The sequence below is a fragment of the Heterodontus francisci genome, chromosome 45 (assembly GCF_036365525.1).
Source record: "Heterodontus francisci isolate sHetFra1 chromosome 45, sHetFra1.hap1, whole genome shotgun sequence".
NCBI classification, from domain to species: domain Eukaryota; kingdom Metazoa; phylum Chordata; class Chondrichthyes; order Heterodontiformes; family Heterodontidae; genus Heterodontus; species Heterodontus francisci.
In genome coordinates, this window is record NC_090415.1 from 2,033,047 (window position 1) to 2,050,650 (window position 17,604).

The 17,604-nt window shown below is 47.8% G+C and overlaps 1 protein-coding gene across 1 annotated transcript; it reads right to left on the bottom strand.

Annotated features, from left to right (window-relative positions):
- Nucleotides 1-3,017: 3,017 nt before the first annotated feature.
- Nucleotides 3,018-14,952, bottom strand: LOC137356190 (zinc finger protein 771-like). Its single transcript, XM_068022041.1, has 2 exons — nucleotides 14,793-14,952; nucleotides 3,018-5,689 (listed from the first exon to the last, which is right to left on the bottom strand). Exon 2 carries the CDS (start codon nucleotides 5,651-5,653, stop codon nucleotides 5,099-5,101), a length of 555 nt encoding a protein of 184 aa, XP_067878142.1. The 5' UTR covers nucleotides 5,654-5,689; nucleotides 14,793-14,952; the 3' UTR covers nucleotides 3,018-5,098.
- Between the last annotated feature and the right edge of the window lie 2,652 nt (nucleotides 14,953-17,604).

Consider the following 17,604-nt stretch of genomic DNA (forward strand, 5'->3'; position numbering starts at 1 on the left):
TGCTTGACCTCCCCAAATGCATCACCTCACACTTTTCCAAGTTGAACTCCATTTGCCACTTTTCTGTCCCGGCTTGATGGTAATGATAGAGTGGGGGATAGGTCGGCACATGAGGTTACAGATTGTGGTTGAGTACAATTCTGCTGCTGCTGATGGCCCACAGCGCCTCATGGATGCCCAGTTTTGCATTGCTAGATTTGTTCGAAATCTATCCCGTTTAGCACGGTGATAGTGCCACACAACACGATGGAGGGTATCCTCAATGTGAAGACCGGGCTTCATCTCCGCCAGGACTGTGCGGTGGTCACTCCTACCAATACTGTCACGGACAGATGCATCTGCGGCAGGCAGACTGGTGAGGGCGAGGTCAAGTATGCTTTCCCCTCTTGTTGGTTCCCTCACCACCTGCCGCAGACCCAGTCGATCAGCTGTGTCCTTTAGGACTCGGCCAGCTCGGTCAGTAGTGGTGCTACCGAGCCACTCTTGGTGATGGACATTGAAGTCCCCCACCCAGAGTACATTCTGTGCCCTTGCCACCCTCAGTGCTTCCTCCAAGTGGTGTTCAACATGGAGGAGTACTGAGTCAGCAGCTGAGGGAGGGCGGTAGGTGGTAATCAGCAGGAGGTTTCCTTGCCAATGTTTGACCTGATGCCACGATTCCGTGAGCATGACTATGTCAGGCTGTTGCTTGACTAGTCCGTGGGACAGCTCTCCCAACTTTGGCACAAGCCCCCAGATGTTAGTAAGGAGGACTTTGCAGGGTCGACGGGGCTGGGTTTGCCGTTGTCGCTTCCGGTGCCTAGGTCAATGCCGGGTGGTCCGTCCGGTTTCATTCCTTTTTATTGACTTCGTAACGGTTAGGTACAACTGAGTGGCTTGCTGGGCCATTTCGGGAGGCCTTTGAAGAGTTGGAGTCACATGTGGGCCAGACCAGGTAAGGACAGCAGATTTCCTACCCTCAAGGGCCTCAGTGAACCAAATGGGTTTTTACAACAATCGACAATGGGCACCATTAGACGAGCTTTTCAAATTCCAAATTTATTAATTGAATTCAAATTTCAACAGCTCCTATGTTGGGGGATTCGAACGCATCTCCCCAGAGCATTAGCCTGGACCTTTGGGCTATTAATCCCGTTACATTAACAATAGACCACTGCCTCCCCTGGAAAGAGGTGGAGGGGTGACCTGATGGAGGTCTTTAAGGTTATGACAAGGTTTCGATAGGCTCCACGTAGAGCAGATGTTTCCTCTTAGCTTCGACAGGGAGGAGGTATTAGCTGTTTTAGCGGGCTTAAAAGTGGATAAATCCCCAGGCCCAGATGAGATGTATCCCAGGCTGTTATGAGAAGCAAGGGAGGAGACCGCAGGGGCTCTGACACAAATTTTCAAATCCTCTCTGGCCACGGGAGAGGTGCCAGAGGACTGGAGGACAGCGAATGTGGTACCATTATTCAAGAAGGGTAGCAGAGATAAAACAGGTAACTACAGGCCGGTGAGTCTAACATCAGTGGTTGGGAAACTATTGGAATTAAATTCTGAGGGACAGGATTAATCTCCACTTGGAGAGGCAGGGATTAATCAGGGATAGTCAGCAGGGCTTTGTCAGGGGGAGATCGTGTCTGACTAACTCGATTGAATTTTTCGAGGAGGTGACTAGATGTGTAGATGTCTGAAGGTAAAGCAGTTGATGTAGTCTACATGGACTTCAGTATGGCTTTTGATAAGGTCCCGCATGGGAGATTGGTTAGGAAGGTAAGAGCCCATGGGATCCAGGGCAATTGGGCAAATTGGATGCAAAATTGGCTCAGTGGCAGGAGGCAGAGGGTGATGGTCGAGGGTTGTTTTTGCGAGTGGAAACCTGTGACCGGTGGTGTACCACAGGGATCGGTGCTGGGACCCTTGCTGTTTGTAGTGTACATTAATGATTTAGACGTGAATACAGGAGGTATGATCAGTAAGTTCGCAGATGACACGACAATTGGTGGTGTCGTAAATAGTGAGGAGGAAAGCCTTAGATTACAGGACGATATAGATGGGCGGAGCAGTGGCAAATGGAATTTAATCCTGAGAAGCGTGAGGTGATGCATTTTGGGAGGACTAACAAGGCAAGGGAATATACAATGGATGGTAGGACTCTAGGAAGTACAGAGGGTCAGAGGGACCTTGGTGTACTTGTCCATAGGTCACTGAAGGCAGCAGCACAGGCAGATAAGGTGGTTCGGAAGGCAAATGGGATACTTGCCTTTATTAGCTGAGGCATAGAATATAAGAGCAGGGAGGTTATGATGGAGCTGTATAAAACACTAGTTAGGCCACAGCTGGAGTACTGTGTACAGTTCTGGGCACCACACTATAGGAAGGATGTGATTGCACTGGAGAGGGTGCAGAGGAGATTCACCAGGATGTTGCCTGGGCTGGAGCATTTCAGCTATGAAGAGAGACTGGATAGGCTAGGGTTGTTTTCCTCAGAGCAGAGAAGGCTGAGGGGGGACCTGATTGAGGTATACAAAATTATGAGGGGCATTGATAGGTTAGATAGGAAGAAACTTTTTCCCTTAACGGAGGTGTCAATAACCAGGGGGCATAGATTTAAGGTAAGGGGCAGGAGGTTTAGAGGGGATTTGAGGAAAGGTTTTTCACCCAGAGGGTGGTTGGAAACTGGAACGCACTGCCTGTAGAGGTGGTGGAGGCAGGAACCCTCGCAACATTTAAGAAGTATTTAGATGAGCACTTGAAACGACATAGCATACAAGGCTACGGGCCAAGTGCTGGAAAATGGGATTAGGATAGATAGGTGCTTGATGGCTGGCACGGACACAATGGGCTGAAGGGCCTGTTTCTGTGCTGTCTAACTCTATGACTTGTGGGTGAGACCGGAACAGGGTGAGATGAAGGGGGCAGAAGGAGGTTCGTGTGGGGCAGAACTCCAGCACGGACCTATGTTGGGGGGGGGGGGGCTGAATGGACCTGTTCCTGCGATGTGCAGCTCCACGGAAAGAAAAGAGTGACCTGGGGGATTAAACGACTAATTGCTTTATTTACAATCGATCCACAAAGGAAAAAGAAAACATATTTAACCGACTTCAAAAAGGTACACGGTCCATGATAAGCATGCAGAACAATTAAAGCCTGTCGTGTGGCCACCCTCCCCAAGTGTCATCGTGGGGACTGGACTGAATGGCACCAGCCTCTGGGAGGCGTCGTTGAAAAATAAAAGTCCCGGTGTTGGATGTGCCCAGCAGACTTTATCAGCAGAGAGAGGCAGCCCCGTGCGGCAGTCGGGAAGGCCGCCGCAGCCTGCTTGACGCTCGGTTCGCCTAGCCCCGGCCCAGAATTTTCCGCCAGCCAACACGACCGGACACAATGCAGTCCTTTCTCTGACTTCCTGTTTTAAAAAAGGTCTCCCTTGCCGCCATATAGACACACAACCCCGCCGACGACAGTGAACGAAACTGAGACCATTTATTGGTGTACACTGTCCGTTTCTCAAGTCGATTCATCTCTCCCAGATCGCGCGGGAGGGAACACAGTTGAGACGCCTTGGAAAACGAGGGCGATTTTTAACAAAAAACTGCAGAGCAGATCGTAGTGTTCTCGGCCTCGAAAGGAGGCTGGGCAGCCGATTCGGGCGAGCTGACTCCTTGGCGGGGCGTTAAAAAAGGGCGGGAGCGCGCAAGAGGTCACGTGTAAAATGTCACTGCTAACACCCTTTTCTCCCCCTCAGACACCTGGTCGGGGCCCCCAGCCGGAGCGCCGCGCCCCGATTCCGGGCGCCGAACGCTATGGGAAGGATGGCGAGGGCCTCGGAGAGGGTGCGGAGGGAGATTGAGGAGAACGGTCCTGGGGATGAGGGACTTCAGTTAATGCGGAGAGACTGGGAGAAGCTCGGGACTGTTCCCCTTCGAGCCGAGAAGGTTAAGAGGGAGATTTGATTGGGGCGTTCACAATCGGGACGGAGCAAATGAGGAGAAACTGCGTGTGGGCGCCAGGGCAGAGGAGGAGTGGGGTTAATGGGATAGCTCATTTGCAGGGGCGATGGTTCAAATGGACTCCACGTGGGTGAAGCTGCCCTGGAGCCGACGCTAAAAACTAGTGGAGACTTCTTCCCCACCCGAGAGATCATCTCCCCGATTTTTTGCCGCGTCTTTTACAAAACAGCTCAGGCGGCAGAGATGCTGGTTCGAAGTCGCTCGATGCGGAGTCTCTGAAGAGGGACCCGACACCACGTCCGACACACACACACACACTACCCCCCCGGGCGCGGGTGGCGCCGCACGGTGCGGCGGCAGCGCCAGTCGGGAGCACAAAAGAAAAAGGTAGCGAACGCTTCCACGCCCCCAAGGGGCAGGCGGACGTTTGGAGCCGTCTCCCGCGAGTCGACGCCCGATGGATCGCTCATTTCCGAATCGGCAAGCGGGAGGTTTTCTGTTAACACGAGGGTGTCGAAGGGGCCCAGGGCGAGGTTCGAAGGTGGGGGCGGAGAGAGGATGAAAAGGAGACACAGAAGGAACTAAGAGAGTGCGACGCGAGCACCAGATGCTGCAAAAGGTCCAGTACCAAGGAACGTTACGGCATCACCGGACAACATTCGTCACTGAGCACATAAGGAGGAGTCACAGCCAGGGAGGAGAGAGAGCGGGAGGCGGAGAGGTTTCGAGAGGGAATTTCAGAGCTCGGGGACGACCCCCGCCCCCCGGGGCAGTTGAAGGCAGGCGGGTGGGGGTGGAGGGGAGGGAATGCTCAAGAGGCCGAGATCGGAGGAGGGCAGAGATCTCGGAGGGTCGACCGGGGGGGGGGGGAGGGGGAGCGCAGAGAGGGAGGGATGGTTGAGGTGCGCAGCGCAGGGTAGGGGTGTGAAAGAAATGGTCAAGGTCTCCCGGGGAAGGAAGTGGGGGTGGCATCGGGTAGGGATGGGATCAACGTCCGGTCTCCGGAAACCCCCCCCCCCTCTCTTTTCGCCGTGCGGGATCTTGCTGTGCGTGCGCACTCGCGCACCCGGGTGGTCGAGGAAAGGCGGGATGGGGAGCGTGGGGGGGGGGGGGCGGGGGTCAGACTGCCCGAGGTCAACAACCCAACGCCCCCCCCCCCCGGCCCCCGTTCAGACCCGGTGGAGCCTCTGGTGCAGGCGGAGGCCGCTGACCCGGGCGAAGTCCTTGCCGCAGTGGGCGCAGCGGTAGGGCTTCTGCCCGGTGTGGCCCCGCTCGTGCTGCAGGAGCTCGGCTGTGCCCAGGAAGCCCCGGCGGCACACGCTGCAGCGGTAGGGGCGCTCGCCGGCGTGGGCCCGCCGGTGCCCGGCCAGGCGCGAGGAGTCGGCGAAGTCTTTCTGGCACAGCGGGCAGCGGTAGGGCTTGGCGGTCGAGTGGGCGCGGCGGTGGGCGGCCAGGCGGGAGGCGCTGCAGAAGGCCCGGCCGCAGTCGGGGCAGGGGAACGGCTTCTCCCGGCTGCGGCCGGCCGCGCCGCTCTTGGCGAACTCCCCGCGGGCGGGCGCGGCCCCCTCCCCGGCTGCCGCCGCCGCCGCCGCTGCCGCCCTCTCCTCGAGGGCCTTCTCGCAGTCGGGGCACGGGTGGCGGCGCTCGCTGGCCGGGCCGGCACGCCGCCGCCCCTTCCCGCCGCCCGCTTCTCGATGGGCGGCCCCCGGCGCCGTGTCCTCCATCTCGAATCGCTCACTCGCCGGCTGGCTGGCGCAGACCTGGGACGGGAGGGAAACAAAAAAGGGAGAGAGAGAGAGAGAGAGAGGGGGTTAGCTTCCAGATACGCTGCTCGCTCGAAGCGTGTTTAGCAAACCCTGCCCCCCCACCCCCGCTTCCCCCGACCCTGTTACACACGAACAGGAGGAGACCCATTCAGCGCCCCTCCCCCCCCTCGAGAACTGTTTCCTAGTTTCTCTCCTCAGTGCCCTGGCTCTTATATTTTTTTTAAAGGTGAATTCCCCGATCAGCGGATAAATTTTCTCTCGATCATCCCCATCAATTCCTTTCAAAATCCCCCAAAACCCTCGATCAAATCGCCCCTTAAACTTCTAAATTCCAGGGAATACAACGCCAGTGTGTGTAATCTTCAACTCCATAATCCAGGCCGACACTCCCCCGGTGTCAGTACTGAGGGAGTGCTGCACTGTCAGAGGGAGATGTATATACTCTAGGACTTGATCTCCATAATCCAGACCGACACTCCCCCGGTGTCAGTACTGAGGGAGTGCTGCACTGTCGGAGGGAGATGTATATACTCTAGGACTTGATCTCCATAATCCAGGCCGACACTCCCCCGGTGTCAGTACTGAGGGAGTGCTGCACTGTCAGAGGGAGGTGTATATACTCGAGGACTTGATCTCCATAATCCAGACCGACACTCCCCCGGTGTCAGTACTGAGGGAGTGCTGCACCGTCGGAGGTGCCGTCTTTCGGGGTAAGAGGTTAAGCCTAGGGGCCCCGTCTGCCCTCTCGGGTGGGTGTAAAAGATCCCACGGCCGCTATTGGAAAATGAGCTCTCCACAGTGTCTTGGGGGCCCAGTGGTCATCCCTCTAACATTATCGCTAAAACAAAAAACAGACGATCTGGGTCATAATCACATCGTTGCTTGTGGGATCTTGCTGTGCATAAATTGGCTGCCGGCTTTCTGACATTATAACAGTGACTGCACTTCAAAAAAAAAAGTCCTTCCTTTCCTCATCTCGCCCTCTGGCCCCCGACCACTGGGAACAGTTTCGCCCCCCCCCATCTAGTCACCTCCTGACTCTCCAAAGCCTGTCCCACCATCTACAAGGCACAAGTCAGGAGTGTGATGGAATACACTCCACTTGCCTGGATGGGTGCAGCCCCAACAACACTCAGGAAGCTCGACACCATCCAGGACAAGGCAGCCCGCTTGATCGGCACCCCATCTACAAACATTCACTCCCTCCACCCACCGACGCACAGTGGCAGCAGTGTGTACCATCGACAAGATGCACTGCAGCAACGCACCAAGGCTCCTGAGACAGCAAAACTTTCAGACATTGCTCGCATATCAAAGGCTCACCTCCTCAAGCCACCCCCCCATCCCCCATCATTTCCATTCTGCATTTGCATTTCTCATTGCATTTTTTTTCGGAATGGGAAAATAAAAGCAAATAATTTCGAACAACCCCCACTTTTTTGGGGGGTGGGTGGTGGGGAAAGTGAAGAAACAAATGCAAAAAATTTTGCCCGCCTTTTGCAGATTTTGCCTCATTTAAAATCAGTGATTTTGCCCCCTTATTTAGAAATCAGTCCTTTGCAGATTTTGCCCCCTTATCTAAATCGGTGAATTTGCCCCCTTTTCTAAAATCAGTCTGTTCCAGATTTTGCCCCCTTATCTAAATCAGTGATTTTTCCCCCGATCTAAAAATCAGTCCTTGGCAGATATTGCCCCCAATCTAAACATCAGTCCTTTGCAGATTTTGCCCCGATCTAAAAATCAGTCCTTTGCTGATTTTGCCCCCAATCTAAAAATCAGCCCTTTGCAGATTTTGCCCCGATCTAAAAATCAGTCCTTTGCTGATTTTGCCCCTGATCTAAAAATCAGCCCTTTTCAGATTTTGCCCCAATCTAAAAATCAGTCCTTTGCTGATTTTGCCCCGATCTAAAAATCAGTCCTTTGCTGATTTTGCCCCGATCTAAAAATCAGTCCTTTGCTGATTTTGCCCCGATCTAAAAATCAGTCCTTTGCAGATTTTGTCCCCAATCTAAAAATCAGTCCTTTGCAGATTTTGCCCCGATCTAAAAATCAGTCCTTTGCTGATTTTGCCCCCGATCTAAAAATCAGCCCTTTGCAGATATTGCCCCCAATCTAAAAATCAGCCCTTTGCAGATATTGTCCCCAATCTAAAAATCAGCCCTTTGCAGATATTGTCCCCAATCTAAAAATCAGCCCTTTGCAGATATTGTCCCCAATCTAAACATCAGTCCTTTGCAGATTTTGCCCCCAATCTAAAAATCAGACCTTTGCAGACTTTGCCCCGATCTAAAAATCAGCCCTTTGCAGATATTGCCCCCAATCTAAAAATCAGTCCATTGCAGATTTTGCCCCGATCTAAAAATCAGACCATTGCAGAATTTGCCCCCTGATCTAAAAATCAGCCCTTTCCAGATTTTGCCCCCAATCTAAAAATCAGTCCGTTGCAGATTTTGCCCCCAATCTAAAAATCAGCCATTTGCAGATATTGCCCCCAATCTAAACATCAGTCCTTTGCAGATTTTGCCCCCAATCTAAAAATCAGCCCTTTGCAGATTTTGCCCCGATCTAAAAATCAGCCCTTTGCAGATATTGCCCCCAATCTAAACATCAGTCCTTTGCAGATTTTGCCCCCAATCTAAACATCAGTCCTTTGCAGATTTTGCCCCCAATCTAAACATCAGTCCTTTGCAGATTTTGCCCCCAATCTAAACATCAGTCCTTTGCAGATTTTGCCCCCAATCTAAACATCAGTCCTTTGCAGATTTTTCCCCAATCTAAAAATCAGACCTTTGCAGATTTTGTCCCCAATCTAAAAATCAGTCCTTTGCAGATTTTGCCCCTAATCTAAACATCAGTCCTTTGCAGATTTTGCCCCCAATCTAAACATCAGTCCTTTGCAGATTTTGCCCCCAATCTAAACATCAGTCCTTTGCAGATTTTGCCCCCAATCTAAACATCAGTCCTTTGCAGATTTTTCCCCAATCTAAAAATCAGACCTTTGCAGATTTTGTCCCCAATCTAAAAGTCAGTCCTTTGCAGATTTTGCCCCCAATCTAAACATCAGTCCTTTGCAGATTTTGCCCCCAATCTAAACATCAGTCCTTTGCAGATTTTGCCCCCAATCTAAACATCAGTCCTTTGCAGATTTTGCCCCCAATCTAAACATCAGTCCTTTGCAGATTTTTCCCCAATCTAAAAATCAGTCCTTTGCAGATTTTGCCCCCAATCTAAAAATCAGTCCGTTGCAGATTTTGCCCCGATCTAAACATCAGTCCATTGCAGATTTTGCCCTGATCTAAAAATCAGACCATTGCAGAATTTGCCCCCTGATCTAAAAATCAGTCCTTTGCAGATTTTGCCCCGATCTAAAAATCAGTCCTTTGCAGATTTTGCCCCCGATCTAAAAATCAGCCCTTTCCAGATTTTGCCCCGATCTAAAAATCAGTCCTTTGCAGATTTTGCCCCCAATCTAAAAATCAGCCCTTTGCAGATTTTGCCCCTGATCTAAAAATCAGCCCTTTGCAGATTTTGCCCCGATCTAAAAATCAGTCCATTGCAGATTTTGCCCCGATCTAAAAATCAGCCCTTTGCAGATTTTGCCCCCAATCTAAAAATCAGTCCTTTGCAGATTTTGCCCCGATCTAAAAATCAGCCCTTTGCAGATTTTGCCCCCAATCTAAAAATCAGTCCTTTGCAGATTTTGCCCCCAATCTAAAAATCAGTCCTTTGCAGATTTTGCCTGCGATCTAAAAATCAGACCATTGCAGAATTTGCCCCCTGATCTAAAATCATTCTTTTGCAGATTTTGCTCCCTGATCTAAAATCATTCCTTTGCAGATTTTGCCCCCAATCTAAAAATCAGTCCTTTGCAGATTTTGCCCCCGATCTAAAAATCAGCCCTTTGCAGATTTTGCCCCCTGATCGAAAAATCAGTCCTTTGCAGATTTTGCCCCCAATATAAAAATCAGTCCTTTGCAGATATTGTCCCCAATCTAAAAATCAGCCCTTTGCAGATATTGTCCCCAATCTAAAAATCAGCCCTTTGCAGATATTGTCCCCAATCTAAACATCAGTCCTTTGCAGATTTTGCCCCCAATCTAAAAATCAGACCTTTGCAGACTTTGCCCCGATCTAAAAATCAGCCCTTTGCAGATATTGCCCCCAATCTAAAAATCAGTCCATTGCAGATTTTGCCCCGATCTAAAAATCAGACCATTGCAGAATTTGCCCCCTGATCTAAAATCATTCTTTTGCAGATTTTGCCCCCAATCTAAAAATCAGACCTATGCAGATTTTGCCCCCGATCTAAAAATCAGCCCTTTCCAGATTTTGCCCCCAATCTAAAAATCAGTCCGTTGCAGATTTTGCCCCCAATCTAAAAATCAGCCCTTTGCAGATATTGCCCCCAATCTAAACATCAGTCCTTTGCAGATTTTGCCCCCAATCTAAAAATCAGCCCTTTGCAGATTTTGCCCCGATCTAAAAATCAGCCCTTTGCAGATATTGCCCCCAATCTAAAAATCAGTCCTTTGCAGATTTTGCCTGCGATCTAAAAATCAGACCATTGCAGAATTTGCCCCCTGATCTAAAATCATTCTTTTGCAGATTTTGCTCCCTGATCTAAAATCATTCCTTTGCAGATTTTGCCCCCAATCTAAAAATCAGTCCTTTGCAGATTTTGCCCCCGATCTAAAAATCAGCCCTTTGCAGATTTTGCCCCCTGATCGAAAAATCAGTCCTTTGCAGATTTTGCCCCCAATATAAAAATCAGTCCTTTGCAGATATTGTCCCCAATCTAAAAATCAGCCCTTTGCAGATATTGTCCCCAATCTAAAAATCAGCCCTTTGCAGATATTGTCCCCAATCTAAACATCAGTCCTTTGCAGATTTTGCCCCCAATCTAAAAATCAGACCTTTGCAGACTTTGCCCCGATCTAAAAATCAGCCCTTTGCAGATATTGCCCCCAATCTAAAAATCAGTCCATTGCAGATTTTGCCCCGATCTAAAAATCAGACCATTGCAGAATTTGCCCCCTGATCTAAAATCATTCTTTTGCAGATTTTGCCCCCAATCTAAAAATCAGACCTATGCAGATTTTGCCCCCGATCTAAAAATCAGCCCTTTCCAGATTTTGCCCCCAATCTAAAAATCAGTCCGTTGCAGATTTTGCCCCCAATCTAAAAATCAGCCCTTTGCAGATATTGCCCCCAATCTAAACAACAGTCCTTTGCAGATTTTGCCCCCAATCTAAAAATCAGCCCTTTGCAGATTTTGCCCCGATCTAAAAATCAGCCCTTTGCAGATATTGCCCCCAATCTAAACATCAGTCCTTTGCAGATTTTGCCCCCAATCTAAACATCAGTCCTTTGCAGATTTTGCCCCCAATCTAAACATCAGTCCTTTGCAGATTTTGCCCCCAATCTAAACATCAGTCCTTTGCAGATTTTTCCCCAATCTAAAAATCAGACCTTTGCAGATTTTGTCCCCAATCTAAAAATCAGTCCTTTGCAGATTTTGCCCCTAATCTAAACATCAGTCCTTTGCAGATTTTGCCCCCAATCTAAACATCAGTCCTTTGCAGATTTTGCCCCCAATCTAAACATCAGTCCTTTGCAGATTTTTCCCCAATCTAAAAATCAGACCTTTGCAGATTTTGTCCCCAATCTAAAAGTCAGTCCTTTGCAGATTTTGCCCCCAATCTAAACATCAGTCCTTTGCAGATTTTGCCCCCAATCTAAACATCAGTCCTTTGCAGATTTTGCCCCCAATCTAAACATCAGTCCTTTGCAGATTTTTCCCCAATCTAAAAATCAGTCCTTTGCAGATTTTGCCCCCAATCTAAAAATCAGTCCGTTGCAGATTTTGCCCCGATCTAAACATCAGTCCATTGCAGATTTTGCCCTGATCTAAAAATCAGACCATTGCAGAATTTGCCCCCTGATCTAAAAATCAGTCCTTTGCAGATTTTGCCCCGATCTAAAAATCAGTCCTTTGCAGATTTTGCCCCCGATCTAAAAATCAGCCCTTTCCAGATTTTGCCCCGATCTAAAAATCAGTCCTTTGCAGATTTTGCCCCCAATCTAAAAATCAGCCCTTTGCAGATTTTGCCCCTGATCTAAAAATCAGCCCTTTGCAGATTTTGCCCCGATCTAAAAATCAGTCCATTGCAGATTTTGCCCCGATCTAAAAATCAGCCCTTTGCAGATTTTGCCCCCAATCTAAAAATCAGTCCTTTGCAGATTTTGCCCCGATCTAAAAATCAGCCCTTTGCAGATTTTGCCCCCAATCTAAAAATCAGTCCTTTGCAGATTTTGCCCCCAATCTAAAAATCAGTCCTTTGCAGATTTTGCCTGCGATCTAAAAATCAGACCATTGCAGAATTTGCCCCCTGATCTAAAATCATTCTTTTGCAGATTTTGCTCCCTGATCTAAAATCATTCCTTTGCAGATTTTGCCCCCTGATCGAAAAATCAGTCCTTTGCAGATTTTGCCCCCAATATAAAAATCAGTCCTTTGCAGATTTTGCCCCAAATCTAAAAATCAGACCTATGCAGATTTTGCCCCCCAATCTAAAAATCAGTCCTTTGCAGATTTTGCCCCCAATCTAAAAATCAGTCCTTTGCAGATTTTGCCCGCGATCTAAAAATCAGACCATTGCAGAGTTTGCCCCCTGATCTAAAATCATTCCTTTGCAGATTTTGCCCCCTGATCTAAAATCATTCCTTTGCAGATTTTGCCCCCTGATCTAAAAATCAGTCCTTTGCAGATTTTGCCCCCGATCTAAAAATCAGCCCTTTGCAGATTTTGCCCCCTGATCGAAAAATCAGTCCTTTGCAGATTTTGCCCCAATCTAAAAATCAGACCTTTGCAGATTTTGCCCCTGATCTAAAATCATTCCTTTGCAGATTTTGCCCCCTTATCTAAAATCATTCCTTGGCAGATTTTGCCCCCTCATCTAAATCAGTGATTTCGCCCATTATCTAAAAATCAGACCATTGCAGATTTTGCCCCCGCTCTAAAATCATTCCTTTGCAGATTTTGCTCCCTCATCTAAATCAGTGATTTTGCCCCTTATCTAAAAATCAGCCCTTTGCAGAAATTGCCCCCAATCTAAAAATCAGTCCTTTGCAGATTTCGCCCCCAATCTAAAAATCAGTCCTTTGCAGATTTCGCCCCCAATCTAAAAATCAGCCCTTTGCAGATATTGCCCCCAATCTAAAAATCAGTCCTTTCCAGATTTTGCCCCGATCTAAAAATCAGCCCTTTGCAGATTTTGCCCCAAATCTAAAAATCAGTCCTTTCCAGATTTTGCCTCCTGATCTAAAATCATTCCTTGGCAGATTTTGCCCCCTTATCTAAAAATCAGCCCTTTGCAGATTTTGCCCCCAATCTAAAAATAATTCCTTGGCAGATTTTGCCCCCTCATCTAAATCAGTGATTTCGCCCCTTATCTAAAAATCAGACCATTGCAGATTTTGCCCCCTGATCTAAAATCATTCCTTTGCAGATTTTGCCCCCTCATCTAAATCAGTGATTTCGCCCCTTACCTAAAAATCAGTCCTTTGCAGATTTTGCCCCAAATCTAAAAATCAGTCCTTTCCAGATTTTGCCTCCTGATCTAAAATCATTCCTTGGCAGATTTTGCCCCCTTATCTAAATCAGTGGTTTTGCCCCTTATCTAAAAATCATTCCTTGGCAGATTTTGCCCCCAATCTAAAAATCAGACCTTTGCAGATTTTGCCCCCTGATCTAAAAATCAGTCCTTTGCAGATTTCGCCCCGATCTAAAAATCAGACCTTTGCAGATTTCGCCCCGATCTAAAAATCAGACCTTTGCAGATTTTGCCCCCTGATCTAAAAGTCAGACCTTTGCAGATTTTGCCCCCTGATCTAAAAGTCAGACCTTGGCAGATTTTGCCCCAAATCTAAAAATCAGACCTTGGCAGATTTTGCCCCAAATCTAAAAATCAGACCTTGGCAGATTTTGCCCCAAATCTAAAAATCAGACCTTGGCAGATATTGCCCCAAATCTAAAAGTCAGACCTTGGCAGATATTGCCCCAAATCTAAAAGTCAGACCTTGGCAGATATTGCCCCAAATCTAAAAATCAGACCTTGGCAGATATTGCCCCAAATCTAAAAATCAGACCTTGGCAGATATTGCCCCAAATCTAAAAGTCAGACCTTGGCAGATATTGCCCCAAATCTAAAAATCAGTCCTTTGCAGATTTTGCCTCCTGATCTAAAATCTGTCCTTTGCAGATTTTGCCCCGATCTAAAATCTGTCCTTTGCAGATTTTGCCCCCTGATCTAAATCAGTGGTTTTGCCCCTTACCTAAAAATCATTCCTTGGTAGATTTTGCCCCCTGATCTTAATCAGTGATTTTGCCATTTTCGAAAATCTGTCCTTTGCACGTTTTGCCCCCTGATCTAAATCAGTGATTTTGCCCCTTATCTAAAAATCATTCCTTGGTAGATTTTGCCCCCTGATCTAAAATCATTCCTTGGCAGATTTTGCCCCCTGATCTATCAGTGATTTTGCCCCCTGATCTAAAATCATTCCTTGGCAGATTTTGCCCCCTGATCTAAATCAGTGATTTTGCCCCTTATCTAAAAATCATTCCTTGGTAGATTTTGCCCCCTGATCTAAATCAGTGATTTTGCCCTTTTCGAAAATCTGTCCTTTGCAGGTTTTGGCCCCTGATCTAAAATCATTCCTTGGCAGATTTTGCCCCCTGATCTAAATCAGTGATTTTGCCCCCTTACCTAAAGCAGCCCCTTTGCAGATTTTTTCTCCTCTTAATCAAAAAGTTTGCAATCATTTTTGCAAGTTTTTTTTGGGGGGGGGGCTGGTGATGGAAATACTGAAATATTTTAAGCCCCAACACTTTTTGTGTGCACACATTTTGCAAATGCCTCATTTCATTAGCTGCTCTGCATGTAGATTTAGGATCTTTGCACGTTCATATTTGCAAAGCAAACACAGAGGGGGAGAGGGAGAGAGATAAAAAAACAGCCCATCCCCCCATTGCTTTGTTTGCTGGCAGGAATTGTCCATGAGAGAGTCACCATGCAAAAAAAAAACCCCTTTTTCTCACCTTTAAAAGCCTCCAAACGTTGCCAACCGCAGCTTTTTCAACGCCTGGTACCTTTACCCCTGGAGTTCTCCCCCTCCCCGCCCCCTCCCCTTGCAACAGGAGCAACCCAAACACTGCCCCCCTTCTTCCCCTTAGTCTGGGAGCCCCAGCTCGACGCCAGTCCTCCGGCTCCGGTCCTCCAGCTTCCCACAATGCCGCGCCGGAGGGGTGTGGGGTTGAGGAGGTAGAGGGCTTTCCCGGCCGCGGTGCATTGTGGGGCGGCGGGCCCGCCATTGCTTGGTCGCCGTTGCTGACCAGAAGCCTTCCTCCTGTTTGCAGCTAAATTGCGTTTAAAACTCAGCCATACATTGACAAACATCATATTTGGTATAAACAAACATCTTTTAAAAAAACAAACACATTTTATATATTATAATTGTATACAATTTCATATTAGTTATAATTAATTCTCTAATCAGCCGTAAATAAAATGTTAACATAATTTTAGGAGCTTATATGGTTGGTATCCTTCCATTGATGAAAGATGATGGACACGCAGCAAACAATCCACTTAGGCGGGCTGTCTTCTCTTGGTGCACCTTTGCTGATGGCTGTGAAGGCCAGTTCTGGGGAGGCAGGCTCTGCCACAATCGGCCCGCATGAACGTGCCAAGTGATGCCGCGAGATGTTGGTTTTAGAGTTGGCGCATGTTGCCAAGCTGCTGTAGCCACTGGTCGTCACGGTAGCACAAGCCATTCTACAGGACGTATCGCCATTACACTCAGATAATTAATTATAATATACAATTAGATGTTACCTGTGTAACGTAGGTTTAATGAAACAGTTTTGCCTTGTCTAACTTATCTAAGCCTGTTAATCCTGTACACCTTTAAGAAATCTCTCCTCAATCTCCTTCACTCCAGGGAGAACAACTCCAGCTTTTCCAACCTAACCTTGTAAATAAAATCCCCCATCCCTGGAATCATTGTGGTAAATCTCCTCTGGACTCTCTCGAGGACCCCCATGTCCTTCCCTAAAGCGTGGTGGCCAGAACCGGACACAATACTCCAGTTGGGGCCTAACCAGAGCTTTATAAAGGCTCAGCATAACCTCCCTGCTTGTGTACCTGTGAAATACACAGTGAAGATTAGCGATAGGGCAGAAGATTGGACAAATATTGGAAACCAGCAAAGATATGACTTTAAGGGGGGAAAAAAAAAAAGAGAAATTAGGGTACGAGAGAAAGCTAGCTAGAAATATTAGAAACAGACAGTAACATCTTCCAGAGCTATATAAAAATGAAAAGATTAACTAAAGTGAGCATTGGTCCTATAAAAAGTGAGTCTAGGGAATTAATAATGGGAAACTAGGAAATGGTGGAAACGTTGAACAGGTATTTTGTGTCAGGCTTCACTGTAGACGACACAAAAGGCAACCCAAGAATACTTGAAAAATCAAAAAGGAATAAAAGGAGGGACGAACTTAAAACAATTACAGTTGTCATGCTTGTTCACCCACCTGCCAAGAATGAGGCACATTAATTTTGTCCTCAACATTGATTTTTAACTGTTGTCGGAATGAGGAAATGATTTGTTAAATAGGTCAGCCATAGCTTGAAAAGAAATTTGCATACAAACAGACATTGAAGGTGAGGAAACACATTCCAGAGCCTGCTAAGGAGGATACAATCCACAAGGGCCAGGACTGGTTAGACCAGCTTGTCACATGACTAACTGGCTGTTCCAGGGTTCTCTTTTGTACTGGCTGCAGAGAGTTTGAAGGCAGAAAGTCTGTTGGCTCCTGGACTGAGAAGATCTCTCTCCTGCCTGCTCCCATCTCTTTCTCACAAGCCTCTGAATCCACTGGAGACACACGAACCCCAAGAGAGAAAAGCCTCCGACAGCGAACAAGGTTTAAGAAGAATGCTGGGCCCCAACGAAAAGCAAGATCTACCTACCATCAAGGACTCTACAGCGAGCTCGAAGACCCGTAACAAAAACTCTAAAGATAATGCCTCAAACCTTTCTACTGTATTGTTCTTCTGCTCTTTTCTGTCTCTATCTGCGTGCGTATCGCGTATGCATACTCGCGTGGCCGCGTCGTGTATCCGCAGGCGTTAACCGAATTAGAGTTTAAGTTTAATAAAATTTCACTTTTCTTCTTTCAACCTAAGAAAGTCTGTTCGTGCTGCTTTCCTTACCTTATAATTGGAAAGCAGTGAAAGTGGTTGACAGGCTGTAACCAGTGAGGTGCCATGGGAACCAGTGCCAGGGCCTCAACTATTTACAATCTACATTGATGATTCGGATGAAGGGACCAGAGATCTGGGTGTCCTGGGACATGAATCTCAACAACAAAAAAGTCTGCATGCAGGTGCAGCTGTAGAGGACTTTAGTGAGACTGCACCTAGAGTACTGTGTACAGTCTACAGTCTCCTTACTTAGGATCCCAATGCCTCTATTCCATCTAGCTTCATAAAATACATTCCAAATAAATTCATAAAGTGTGTTAAAATGTAATTTACAAACGATTACAGTCGCATCTAATTCTAGAACATTCTAGGAGCAGGTTGTGGCCATTCGGCCCCTCAAGCCTGCTCGACCGTTGAACACGATCGTGGCTGATCCGATTGTGACCTCAAGTCCACTTTCCTGTCTGCACCCCCCACCCCCCACCCACCCAAATAACCCTCGATCAAAAATCTGTCTAACTCAGCCTTGAATATATTCGATGACCCAGCCTCCGCTGCTTTCTGGGGGGGAGAGACCGCCGAAGATTAACAGCCCTCGGAGAAAATCCCTCCTCACCCCTCCCTATCTCTAACCTCCTCCAG

Excerpts from the sequence above, each read along its gene's own strand:
- LOC137356190 (XM_068022041.1), bottom strand. The coding sequence starts at position 5,653 with ATGGAGGACACGGCGCCGGGGGCCGCCCATCGAGAAGCGGGCGGCGGG.